At 41.5% G+C, this 14,265-nt stretch overlaps 1 protein-coding gene across 3 annotated transcripts in view; it reads right to left on the bottom strand.

Annotated features, from left to right (window-relative positions):
• MARK1 (microtubule affinity regulating kinase 1) overlaps positions 1-14,265 on the bottom strand; it is an 86,352-nt gene that overhangs the window by 1,775 nt on the left and 70,312 nt on the right. For 2 of the 3 annotated variants that reach the window (XM_033099738.1, XM_033099740.1), the window contains exons 14-17: positions 11,770-11,870; positions 10,314-10,478; positions 9,338-9,589; positions 2,827-2,871 (exon numbers count right to left, since the gene is read on the bottom strand). In XM_033099738.1, the coding sequence (XP_032955629.1) occupies positions 2,827-2,871; positions 9,338-9,589; positions 10,314-10,478; positions 11,770-11,870 (563 nt within the window). The remainder of the gene's footprint in view (positions 1-2,826; positions 2,872-9,337; positions 9,590-10,313; positions 10,479-11,769; positions 11,871-14,265) is intronic. The other variant, XM_033099739.1, reaches the window with a different exon arrangement.

Genomic DNA, 14,265 nt, shown 5'->3' with positions numbered 1-14,265 from the left:
GGACACACAGGGTATGGTCTGGCCTTAAGGCTTTTGCACAGGCTGTTCCCTCTGCCAGGAATGCTTTTCCCTCTGACGGCGGCATGACCAACTCCCTTATATCTTTCAAATCTTTGCTCACTTTCTCCACGTGATGTACACTGACCACCCTATTGTACCCTTTACTCCTACCCTGGCACGACCAGCCTCCCTCACCCTGCTCCAGTTTTACCTCCATAGCATTTATCCCATTCTAATAAACTATTTAATTCTTTTATTTATTACGTTTATTACTCGCCGGAATCTACCATGGGACTGTACATTCTGGGAGGCCCAGGAGCTTTGTCTGTCATGTTCCCTGACATCCACAGGCCTCTAGAACTGTGCTGGGCACACAGCAGATGATTACCACGTATCTGTTAAGTGCGTCATCAGCCTTACGGAATTTTCCTGACTGCAGGTCTCCCATAAATAATAGAGAACCAGAAAACTTAGTTCACACAATCATAGGAAGGTAAAATTGGTAGATTATTTGTGATTCAGAAGACGCTGTAATTAAAGTTATTGAGCAATTATCCAGATACAGGTTAACTTGTTAACCTATCTCACATACTCTGAAAGTTCATAATCTATTATATATTTTACATCAATATTATTGTATAATGTACATTCCTGTATACATTTACATACATGAATTTTTATGTATACATGTGTATTTGTTTCCCCCTCATTTCCAAGTTTCTGAGCCTCCAAAGCTGTATAAACTATGCAAACTTGAGAAAATAAGGAAAGAAATAAGTAGAGAAAATAAATTTCCAAACACTATTAAATAAGGATGGGGAGTATTTTTTCCAATGTTTTCTCTTTCTTTTTCTTTTTCCCCGTCACTCTAAGCCACAGGCCTCTCTGGGTGTGTAGATGGGACCAGGGTCATTTATCAGGCCCACGTGTGCAACTGAGGTTATGGAATCAGCGTGCCGGGGCCTGGGGCTGCGAGGGACCCAAGAGCCACTTGCTCAAGCACTCATTTTAAAACCAGAACTGATGGCTAGGAAACTTAGATCACTCTTTTAAAGGGCACAGAGCTAATGAGTTGAAAAGTGAAGACTAGAAATCAGGTGTCTTTATTCCAAGTCTACTTTTCCGTGCATCCCAAGGAAACCTGGTGACTTAAGACAACAGGCACATACGAGACGTTTTGCTACAAGCATCTCAGAGGCATCAGCAATGGGAACGTGAGCTGTAGAAAGGCCCCGGGAATGCCAATGCTAATAACAGCAGCTAACATCTGCTAAGCACTTAGTAGGCGCCAGAAGCTTTTCAAAGTGCCTAGCATGTGTCACTTCCTCCTCACTGACCCTTCACAACAATCCCAGGAGAGAGTCAGAGTGAGGAACTGGGGACCCGAAGAGTGAAAGTAACTGTCCCACAGTCACCCAGTTAGGTAAGCGGTAGGACACAGCTGAAACCTGGGGGGTCTGGCTCCAGAGCGCATGCTTTCCACCATCATGTCCCATCATCTCTCTAGAAAGACAGAACCTCATCAGAACTGGTTTGGCCCTACCTACGCTCCTTATTGTTTCTTCTTCTCTAAAATGGATGCTTTTCACCTGGTTGTGAGGATGAAACGGCCAGCAAGTACCTTATGTGTAGTAGGTTGTTCAAAAGCAAAAAAAAAAAAAAAAAAAAGCCCGACAAGGACCAAACAAAAGGGACAGGTAGTCAGTCACCTTAAAAGGATGAAATGCATGCAGATTAACTGTGATGTTAGCAGCCACTAGTGACACTGCACACTGGTAAGTGTCCCAGAGGGAAATTTAGTAGGAAGGATGAGATGCAAGAAGGGGGCTCTAGAACGATGACCCAGTGAGGGAGGGGCTTAAAACAAAAGTCCCTCATGTTCATTTCACAGGAGAAGCACGTTCAAAACATTTGTCCTGCCTGCTTTGGCTTCCTACCGTGGTGACTCAGGAACCGACCTCTATAAGCAAACATTTCAGCTATTATGATTAAACATAAACACAGCACAGTCTGTAAAAAGGACTACACGGGAATGCTTAATGAACTTTTCCCAAAGCTCTTCATGTTTTATATTTCAAATGATTTTAAAAACTAGCAATTAGACTGAGGCTCGTGTTGAGCTGAAGGGAGCGGGGGTATTTGTCCTGAGGAGCTAGCTGCTTGTCAAGGTTCTGAGGTTTATATGGGCTCTAATGCCTGTTTCGTTGACTTCCCATTTATAAGTATGAACACAAGTACTAGCATGTCATTAATGTGATTGCTAGACGTCCCAGCGCCCCCAATCACAGGCCCTGAGGGCGGGGCCCAGCCATCTCTTGCCCCCCCCCCCCCCCCCCCGGCTTATTCTGACTGTGCTCAAGTTTGAGCCTCATCGCTAGAACAAATCCACAACCAGTGCTTTTGTCAAATGTCAAAACCATAAAGTACGGCAGGGCGAGAGTTACTGAATTTCCCTACACATTCGGTTATCTCGGTGTTTTGTATCATCTGACTAAGACTAATTTTAGTTACATCATTTTAGTGAGAAAAGGATCAGTCCATTTAATCTATTAATTCTTCTGCTAAGACATATTGGATAGGACAGAAAGGCGATTTCTCTACAAAGGATACAATTCAAAATAATGTTTAGAAAACACAACCTTACAGTTAAGTAAATGTAATTAAATGCTAGGCAACATTAGGAAAACCCATCCCACTATAAAAATGCAAAACACACATACTATCTACCGATTAGTTCTACTCGTGTCTATTAAGAGCTGTCAGGATTTCAAAAGCATGTTTGCACCACAGGGTCCTGGCAGCGAAGTATTAATAGTGGCTCCTCACCTTGAGGTGTCGGTTCTGCCACTGGCTTCGCCTTCACTTGGATCCCTCAAAACAAAGTGAAGGTTGAGATTTAATGATAAGAGTGAAAAATATATCAAGAAAACCTACATCTGAAATGCTTTTAAAATTAACTCAAGCAAACTTTTAGCATGACAGTTTTCTACTAGTAGGCAGGCTAGTGCTATTTCTCATGTTTTTCAACATAACCACACTTCACTGTCATTTATTTATTGAGCGTCTACTGGGTATTGTCAGAGAGGAGAGGCCAGGTGACAGTTTAGGATTCTTTTGTTTTCACGTGATCTTCCAATTTTCAGACATGTTTTTAAAGTTATTGTTTTGGTTGAGTTTAGTTCAATCTAAAGTTAAAACTGTTTAGTAATTATCAACAGCGAGATTCAACTTTATACTTGTTATTAAACAGAATTCTAGTAGTCGCTCAATTTAGAAAATATACAAATTAATCTTGCAATTAGAAATAAAGCTCAACACATACAAATATTTCTAAAAATAAATATCGATTTTTAAATAAGCAATTAACTTATTTCATAAATTATGCTAATGAGTCATGAACATGATAAAATGTTAACAGCAAACCAACAGCCTATCCAAGCAGGTGAGTCTAAAAACATGAATTCACTCTTAAACAGAAATAGTGATCTTACCTGAATATCCACCTGTGAAATAAAACCAGGAACACTACTAACTGTCCTTTTGTTGAATGTAATTAATATTTTTTAAGTCTACCAAGATTTTAACTCTGCCATTTTCAAAGGTAATTTTAAATATCTATATAGGAGTATCAAGTTATAAACCGGTTTAAATATATGAAGAGATGGCTTGTGATAGCCAAATACTGTTAAATAGTTGGGAAACATTAACAACTTGAACCTTTATGTCAATGTTTTCTTACTGTTTTAGCCACACCAGAAACACTTATATTATTTATGTAAAATGACTGCAACAGAAATAAAACCGGTGCCACTTTCCTCATCCCACAAATTAATAAGACACATCCACCCACTAAGCTCTAAAACATAAGCGAAGGCATTTTAACCTGGTGGTTAAAAATAGGAATGCCTGATGCTTCTCAGGGTCTCTAACGACAGGCCTTTCTTGACTAACACATTGTGTAACAGTCATTTTCCTATCTGAGTTAAAAAGGATAATAAGACGCATTCTCACATTCAATGTGGTTTCTTACATTTCTATGGTTAATCACTGCCATTTTCACTGGGTAGCGTCATGAAAATTCAATTTCATCCACACAAACCTGTTTTTATTATAGCACGCTGAAGTAAATAAAACATGTCTTGAGGAAGCGCAAAGTGAAACGCACAAGTTCAGGTGCACATGGATGAACGGATTCGTGCTGAAGGGCACGTCTGTCAGCTGAGCAGCAGAGGTCGTCCGGCTGTTGGTTACTGCTGCGTGGACACAGCTCCTTTAGGAGGAAGGCGCATGCGTCCTGTTTTTCGGTCCTGTTTATGCTTTGCCTCATAAATTGCTGTGAGCAGGCAGACACCTGCCCCCCACCGCCGAGCTTTCAGCGTTAGGAATGAAACACCCCTTCGATGGTACTTCCCCTGCTACAACTGTGGAAATAGCAACTGACTTGTCGCATCATGTCCCATACCCTGCTCCTGCCTTCCTGGGTACCACTAGGAACAGGACTGGAAGAATTTCCGTACTTGGCAATGATTTTAAATCGTCCAGTAAGCCAGCCGTAGGCACCCACATGGGAGGCAGGTGGGGGTACAGAGAGCGCAGCGGGCAGTAACAGTATATGCTGTGTAGTATGGCTCTCCAACACTTAAATGTTTAAAAACAAGCCAAATATCTTATATATGGCAACATAATCAATTAACTAATTAAGTTATTCCCTATATAAGAGTCAGCTAGGGTTAAAAAAATCGAGTTTGATATAATCCCCAGCGGAGAGACTAGTGATATGGAACTTACCCAGAGCAAATGGGTTTAAAAGCTATTTAATAAAGACTTTTGAAAGAGTACGTCTACAGCCTCCCTCGATAGATGGTTCTAGTGTAAATCGCTTTCCTAATTGGCAAACAACCCTCTCACGTGGTCACTTTAGTGTACAGTCTTCTTACTGGCCAAGAACTACTAACTGGCTTCCTCTCCGTAATAATGGTTTTCCAGTACATGAATGATTAAATTATTCTCTATCCTTTCCTTCTTAAAGCTTAACAACCCAAATTCCTTTACTTTTTTCCCCCTATAAAATCATCTTCTGAAGCCATTTAGTGCCGTATCCACTGGGTTGGTCTCAAAGCTTGTGAGGTGTCTTGGCTCCCAAGTTGTAAAGTCAGCCCTGCCTCTGAGCACACTTAAGTCCGGGGCTGGGCACACGGGGTGGCAGCGTGTGGGTTCCACTTCTCCAGGCTTTAGGTACATGAAGTGAAGAAGGCAAAGGGGACAGAGAGGAAAGGCCGGGCCTGAGCCCCGGATCGACTTAAGAAGAAACAAGTGAGAAGAACGGATAACCTGAGAAATGAGTGGAGAATATTAAATAATAAGGCTCTAGTTTGTCTCCAAGCCTCCAACCATCCCCAAAGTTCAATACACTGTAAATGCAGAAAGAACAACTGTGATTTCCAGTCTGGCACTTACTGAAGAACTTAGCAGGTTCATTCCTGGGACTGAAACCAATGCTTTGCTTGTCTTCCTGCATTAAATCATTTGTGGTGGATTATACAGACCAACTCCAGCTACAAAATGCTACGTAAGGGCAGACCTCATGCACTGCAGTGAACACAGACACAGTTGTAAAGCCAAAGCTGTTCACATGGTGACAAGTGACCTTGGAGGAGAATTGAGACTTTTTTTTCACTTCTCCAACCAAATCCAGAATTAATTAAAATATGTTAAAAATCAAGACATTGAAAAACCGTACCAAACTGCTGATGACAAAGGATCGCACACGACCTCCCTACTCCCTCCTACTCCCCCTGCCCAAAAATCCCTCTACTAAATGACATTGTTCAAAATTTAATCAGAGCATTGGTGAAACTTAGAAAGTTTCCTGCCAGCTCCCCACAGAGGCCAGTTCTGAACACCCCGATCCCCTCAGCTCATTCTCTATTTCAGGCCCTGCTTTCTTAACAGCACTTACCAGAATTAATTATAACCTTATTTCTTTGTTTGCTTTTTACATTGTCTTCCACACTATTCATACATTCATTCAATAATGTTTACTGAATGCCTCTTTGTGTATCATAGTCGGCACTCAATATTCACCAGAAGATTCAGCACAGCACAGAGCAAACAAACAAACAAGTGCCTCTTCTCATGGAGATACCTCCTAGGTGGGAGAGACAGGCAACTGAAGAACATGTAAACGTATACACTATGTCAGGGAGCGTTAGTGCCGTGGAGAAAAATAAAGCAGGGAAGTGGGTGTCGGGAGGAAGAGGCTATGATTCTAAATGGGGGTCCGGGGAAGGCCTCGCTGAGGAGGACACTGGAGCAGAGACCTGAGGGAGGTGTAGAAGGAGCCATGCAGGCGCTGGGTAGAGGACTGCAGGCAGAAGGAATGGCAAGTGCAAAATGCTGACCAGGTGGTGAGGACACACGTCAGGTGCCCTTGGGGCTGGTGTGGAACTAGCAAGGGAAGAGTGGGAGCAGATGAGGTCAGAGCAGAAACAGGTGCCCCGCCAGATGACAGAGGGCCTCAGGGGCTACTGTCAGGGCTCTGAGTGGTATTCTGAGCAAGTCGGAAGCAAGCTGAGGGCTTTAAATCGAGGACTTACATCGTTGGAAACAGAGCAGGAGGATAAGAGCAGAAGCTAGGAGACCTGTGAGGGGTTAGGAAGCGGCAGATTAATAGTGGTTTAGATTATGCAGGCAGTGGCGGGATTGATGGAAGCAGCTAAATTCTGGAAGAACTGTGAAGGCAGAGCCAACACAACGTGCTAATGGAACTGACGTGTGGAATGAGAAAAGGAGGCGTCAAGGAAAGTCAAGGGCCATGGTCTGAGCAACGAGAAGAATGGCGTTGCCATTACCCACAATGGTGGAGAATGAGGGTCGAGTTTGCGGAAGAGGAGACGGAGGAGAATTTTGACACTCTCTGTTGAGAGTCTATTACAGATCCAAGTGGAGAGGCTAAGTAGCCATTGAACATATGGGTCTGTAGTTCAGAGGAAAGATCTGGGCTAAAGACATACATTCGGGATTTGCTAATGGAAGATGGAATTCAATGTCATGGGCCGGAATGGGATCACCCAGAGAGCGAGGACCAGCAGAGAAGACATGTCCAGATGGAGCCCTGGGCCAGTCTGATACGTAGAGGTCAGGGGGAAAGGCAAAGGGATCTAAAAAGAACCAGCAACGGAGCCTGGGAAGGGACAGCTAGTTTGAGCGGCAGGAGGAAAACCAGAAGCCAAGTGAGGAAAGTCCCAACTGTGTAGAATGTTGTAAGAGAGTAAGGTGCTGACAGGAAGAGAGTGGCCCGGTCAGTCTCATTGCTGATCAACAGCACCTAGAAAAGTGCCAAGCACGTAGTAGGTCTTCACATATTTGTGAAATGACTATATGGCACTCCTTTATCCTAACCTACAAGCAGACTATCTTTACAGCACTTTCTCACTCTAATATTCTGTGCTGACTTCTTTCTTGTCTCTTGCTCCTAATTTCCCTCTAGAATCTACATTTTCATTGCAAAGAGAAATATTGTGCACAATGTGTAATGCACAATTAGTAACCACGCATTAAACTCAAAACCTATTTTATCTTCAATTTAAAATTAATCATCACATAACCATGGGCAAGTACTGGCTTTTAAAAATGGCTTTACATTAGGAATCGAGACAGTGGAAATGTAACGGCTGTGTGTGATGCCAGAGGGGTAGTGGATGGGGGAAGGGGGGGTTGTCACTGTGTGAGGGATACAAATGATAAATGTCTAACTATTGCATTGTTTTGTTCACCTGAAATTAATAAAAAAATGTTTAAAAAAATCACATACTAAAAAAAAAACAACCAACATAAAACCCCGTTGGGCTTGGAGACATCACCGTAGATTCAAACTATTTTCCTGCACTAGGACTTTGGGGGTGGGGGTAATGGGCAGGGGATATTGTCAATGTTTCTGTCTTTTGGGGGCTTTATTATAAACCCAGTTACCACACACATACACACACACACACACACACACACACAAATGGCTTTAAATAGTCAGCCCAATTCCAACAGCAGGAATTCCTGGTACTCTCACTAGTGCCCAGCAGATCGTCAGCCAGCAGCACCGTCTCACTGCCATGCTGACTCTGTTGGGAGCTTCTAGGTCTTTCTCTAGCAAGATGTCATGCTGCCTGGTAATTGCCCAAAGGGTACGAAATCGTTGAGTGATCTGGTTAGAAAGTGATGTTGCATTTGAGTATTTCGAGTTTTAAATCCAGCGGTGTGATCCTGGACAAACTGGTCCATGAGCTGAGTCCATAAAGAGTTCCGCGAAAAGAACGAGAGACAGGAGCTGCCTATTCTCTTTTCCACATCCCTTCTTTGAAATGCTAGGGACACTAATAACACTGGAAATCAAGTATTTAATTAATATTTTTTGAAAGCAAGTATAATGATTTCTTACCCATATTTTCTTATCTGCTCAAGTAACTACATGGTCTGGAGTCTTAACTTTCTCCCCAGATGGGAACAGTGTGCCTACTTCTGGACGCCCAGCACGCTGCCCACGCGTCTTGTTCAGCACATACTCGGTTTTACACCTTGGCTGGTTGTTTACAGGCCTGCGTGAATCTGGAGGACAGAGATGCTGCCTCCTCCATCTTTGCATCCAGCCTAGCACCTAGCACAGCGCTTTGTACATGCAGGACTTCAGGAGGCTTTTGGTGGGACCTGGTAACAAGACCAAGTTCATATCCACCTGCATTGTGTTCAGCAACTTGTACAATCATTGTATATCGATATATGCTTATGTTTTAGAAAAGAGTGCAATTTTACTATTTTATTAGATTAGTTTACTATACTTGTATTCTTTTTGTGTTTACTATGTTTTGCTGTTAAGATTTTATGATGTTAAATTATAGAAGTAATCTCTATGACTGCAGTATATAGCCTTTTTACAAGAAAGAAAAAAGGAAAACTATATATTATTACTGAGCAATTTAAAGGTATTCTTAAGAAATATTATTTGAAGGATACATGTAAACTATTTTATTCCTTTTCCTAAATCAAGGCTTTTAAGTCAGGATGAAACTTTTTATTAAAACACATTTCTGATGTCAAGTTTTGCTCTTTCCACTCTATGTTACAGAATTTTTAAATTCTCATGCTGTCCATTTTTTCCCCCCTTTCTCTTAAGGAAAAAGACTTTATGTCTTCCTTGATTTTTTCTTCAAACTTCTATAAAAAGTACAGCTCTCATAAAAGGTCATGAAACCATTTTGTAAAAATCACTGTCAAGATTAAAGAAAAAAACCCGGTTTCCTTTATAATTCCCAGAGGACACCAAACACCACAGTACATGGGAACTGACCTGCGGACGAATCTGGATGTAATTTTGCTTATGATACCAGTTGACGTTCCCCGTCTGGCATGTGCAAATGCACCTGTTTCATGGGACGGTGACGCGGGTGGCCCGTTGTAAGCCGCGCTGCGTCGCTCCCGGAGCTGTTCACCATGGAAAGTGCTTCGGCTTGAACTCCCCCGGGGGAAACGGGTCCGGTCTGGAGTGGTGGCACTAATACTGTGAGCAGATGGGGAAGCAGCAGGCACTCTCTGGGTTGTACTGTGGGGACAAATTAAGATGCATGATTCAGAATAATGATGGAGAGAGCTGTCACTCACTCACGCTAAACACGAGAATCACATCACACCAGTCAGCAACGTGGAACATGAACTGTACTGCTTGTCCAAAAGCATTTCCATGGAACCATTTCCCATGTATAATTTCCGCCTCAGTGATAGCACAATGCTCCACCAATGTGAGTAACAAACCTAACAATCAAAGATGTTCCTGAAGTCGAGAAATCCTAACATAGGCAAACACTAGAAAAATAGTCATATAATTTTATACCTGAAAGGGCTCTTTGGAAGCATCTGCTTCATCGACAGGGAAACGAAAAGGCCAGTTTTATTAAGAACAAGTACCTGGCAGGAGCCAGGACGACTGCACAGAGGGCTCAACTCCCAGTGTCATTTTCTTTTTCCTTTTTAAACCATAAGAAACTCAATTTACCTAAATGACAAATTAGGCAGTAATACTTCACTTTTAAGAATGGGTTTAAAATAAAATCCTTCAAGAAAGTTACTCTAGAAAATGATTTAAGTCATAAACAACACTTTTGACAACAGCTAGGAGATATAGTAAGTTTATGTGACAATCCAACTTCTCCTCTGCATTTTCTCACAAAGCTCTTAATGGCATGTGGTCTAGCGTTGTCTTTTCACACGGTGCCATATTTTTAACAACTCCTAACAACAAACAAAACGCAATGCAACCAGCATGTTACCCGGGTCGGTAAGCTTCAGAGCTGTCTTTAATGGTTGGCAGTGTAACTTTTATAGGGTGGCCAGAAGCAGACAGGGACTTCTGGTGGCGGGGTCGCGCTGAAGGGACAGCAGGAGCCACAGCAGATCCAGCAGAAGATAAGCTACTGGCGGACATCTCCGTAAGGCTTTCGACACAACACGGTTGGGAAGACCATGGAAATGTAAGACAGAAGCAAAGATGCAGTTCACTAAAATTTAAGGACTAGATTTTTAAAAATCTAAATTGACTGACACCTCTCATGATGGAAACACAAGAAATTAACTTCAGTGGCACTGTTAGTGATTAACAAAACAATGTTCTTGTTAAAAACGTACACGGTAAATTTACCACCACCTTCCGTGGAAAGGACGTCACACACACTTGTCCTCTCTGTGTGAGCCTGAGAGGGTTTTTGTGGATCAATGATTATGAGTGGGGGCATTGTTCACTTTCCAAAAAATAACAGTTTGTTGTGATGTGTTGCTGTGGTTCATTGTTCATGGATACAATAATTCACAATTATAGCAACAATACTATGGCTGGAAACATTATTACAACACTTTTAGCTCATATCATTAATCGATAGGTTAACGGTTGCAGATTAAAGGAATTGCAGATTAGGAATTGCAGTATAGGAAAAATAGCGAATTGGAAATCAATTCCCAATTATTTTTCTAGCCTAAAGGATCCTATGTGCAAGGAAGATACTGTTCTAGCCTCATAATAACATTTATTTTACGTGTCTATTAATGGAGAGGAAACAAATATAAGAATGGTCTGTCCAGCCTACTGACAGGACTTGGGATGGACCTAAGAATAGAATTTTATTAGAATTCTATTTTATTAGAATTCTAGGCCCCCTGTTCTTTTGAACTATATTGATGAATAGTCCTCTGTTACAAGTCATGATGAAAAGAAGCTCAAATTTTAAAATCATAAAAATAATATGGTTTAACATTGTTTAAAATGAAACACTTTTGAGAACTTTATCGTTCTCAAGGATCACCTGAGCTGGCCGCATTTCTTTAGAGGAAGAAAAATCAAACCCTTGCTATTTGGATACAGTAATGCGTTGGTGGGAGAGGGAAGAGGAAGCAGGTAAGAAGGAAGTAGCAGGTAGGTAAGAGAATAAGATTCAAATTACGAAGATCCTACAAGGATGGTATGATCTGCTTTGTTATAGGGAAAGAGGAAAGAACTGCAAAAAAAAAGATTTTATTTGGAACTTCTCAGGTTAAGACATTTGCCTCCTGCTTTCCCTAGATATTTTCCCACCCATCCCCTCTGGTACAGAAGGAGATGCCCCAGTAAGAAGGTTGGCTGCATCTTACTCCTTTGTGTTTCCTTTCCTCCTGACCCATCAGCACAGGCGTTTCAGCAAGAGCACTCAGCAGGATGAGAACAGAGGCAGGACTCGCTGGCGGTCCCACATTTACCTGCTGTCCTTTCCATTCTGCAGCGCCGTGTACCGATCTGTGGTCCGTTCACAGACATACGTATTCCTTCTTGCCATGCTACCTCCAGCGTACACATTGTTCTTTAAGAAGGAAAAACAAAAGCCATTTTAAAACTCTAACTGTAGTTATGAAAGTCAAAGAAATGAATTTAAGCTGCAAGTGACTGAAAAAAAACCCTGGTAGCATTCTATTTTATCAACCAGAATCTTATTGCTAACTAGCTCTCTTAGCACTGTTCTCAGAGTGTAGGAGCAACAGGGAGAGCACAACAAGCTCACGACATTTTAGCTCCCTGTCTCCCAGAAGCTCAATGTCCTACATCAGCAGCAAACAGTGGTTTGAAAGCAGCCTGAACGCTGGGTTTTTTATTCTCTCCTTTGTAAGCTGGGGCTGGGGAGAAGAGCAGGTGAGTTGTACGGGTGGCTTTTATGGGACTAGGAGTGAGAGACCACGCCACAGAAATATTATCACAAACAGAAAACCCGTGGCGGTGAGGATGGTGGGCGCTTCAGGAAGACCCTGCTTCGCCTGCTTGGGAAGCGCCACAGCCAAGGGTAATGCTAAGGAGAACAAAGCTTCAGGGTCAAAGGCATGAGGCCACCAACAGAGGTGCGAGCACTGCACTCTGGGAGTGTTTCCTCATTTCGGGTTTTAGCCAGGAGGCAAGCCAAGTCAGAGAAGCTCTGGAGAAAAGAGAAAGAATAAGCCAAAAGGGGTCGATTCTTCTTACCATGGGTCAGGCTCTCCTTACCAAACGTGCGACCCCTGCTGTGCCGCCACAATCTTGACTAGTTGTTAGTAAGTACTAAACTATGCAGGAATGATTTTCAGAAGGGATAAGGTACTCTTCTGCTCAATCCTTACTCCAACAGACAACAATTTCCCCTTTTCGCTAACCCAGCTTTCTCAATGCTTTAAGATACGTAATTAAAGTCTGTTTAATCACAAGGGTTAGAAAGTTAATACTATGTTTCCCCAAAAATAAGACCTAGCCAGACAATCAGCACTAATGCGTCTTTTGGAGCAAAAATTAATATAAGACCCGGTCTTATTTTACAACAATATAAGACTGGGTCTTATCTAACATAATATAAGAACAGATCTTGTATTAATTTTTGCTCCAAAAGATGCATTAGAGCTGAATGTCCGCCCAGGTCTTATCTTCAGGGAAACACGGTAGATAATATGCCTGAATTAAGTTTGGAGAAGGCAAAAAGCCTCATCTATACAAAATGTGTAAGGTAGGTTCCAAATCTTTCATTAGTTCAGGATCCTAGGTGGAAAGAATTTTGTCACCAGCTACATAAAAAAAACATAAATTAAAAACTATAGAAGTATGGTAGCAAAACAGGCTAAGATTATTAAAAACATTTTTTAGGTAAGACTTGGCCCAGGCTGAGTTGAACAACAGGTTAATTTGAGGGTGTGGCAGAAAATAAGGGACTAAATTATTTCTTCCTGTTATATACTGGTAGGTGATGATGTTCTGGAAAACTGTCCTCTAGCTGATGTTTAGATGAGGGAAACTGACTGCTGGCCTAGGAAAATTACTTTTAAAAACAAGTTACTAAGCCCTATTATAGTTAAATCACTTCTAAACACATCAGTTGAAAAGGTAAGCGCTTCTATCCACCAATTCTCGAAGAGGTTATGCCCATGTATTTCATAGTCTGGGAGGTGATAATCGAATTGCATTTTAAAAAGCTGTGATTTCCATTAACTATATAAAACAATGGGTACAGGGGATATAACCTACCTGCAATTAAGGTTACGTGGGGCTTTTTGGTATCTTATTTCATGCTTCTATTTAAAATACTTAAAATTCTTTTTCTCTCTTTTCCTACATTCCACAGGCTACATCAATTTCTTTTGCCTTTGTTAGTTTAAAAGTTATAAATTCTATTTCTGTTCTTATATTGTTTGCCCTGAAGTGTCTGAACTCATGTTTGCTTGCTACTACTGCTTCCTTAAACTCATCCCTATTTCCTGTCTTCTGCAGACAAATGCATGTTTCCATTTTCCTTTAATCTCCACCCCACCCTCACTTCCTTGGTATCGTCCCGAACTTTGGTTCTGGATTTTCATTTGTTTGTTTTCGGATGTTACCACATGTCCGAGCACACTTTAATAAGCCAGTTGATCACTTTCAACTCCCATACATTACGCAGCAAATTTCTAGATACGGCTCTTACAGTTCCTCTAATGGTACAGTGTTTTCAAATGGGGTCACTCACTGGGTAGCAAGAGAGTTGAGACATTTTATGCCTAAGAACTTGCCTATCATACCTTCACATTTAAATGACAATTCAGCTAGATATAAATTTCTGGGTCAATGTGCTTTTCTTTCAATATTTTTTAAAAAAAATATGTATTTTAAAAAAGATCTATTTATCTTCCTGCATCCACATAACTATTGAGAAATCTGATGTCAGTCTCTTATTCCTTTTGAGGTGATCTGCTGCCTCATTTTGGGAC

Source organism: Rhinolophus ferrumequinum, chromosome 27 (assembly GCF_004115265.2).
Source record: "Rhinolophus ferrumequinum isolate MPI-CBG mRhiFer1 chromosome 27, mRhiFer1_v1.p, whole genome shotgun sequence".
Classification (NCBI taxonomy): domain Eukaryota; kingdom Metazoa; phylum Chordata; class Mammalia; order Chiroptera; family Rhinolophidae; genus Rhinolophus; species Rhinolophus ferrumequinum.
Note: the sequence above shows the minus strand (reverse complement) of the source record. Positions and strands in the feature narration are given on the sequence as shown.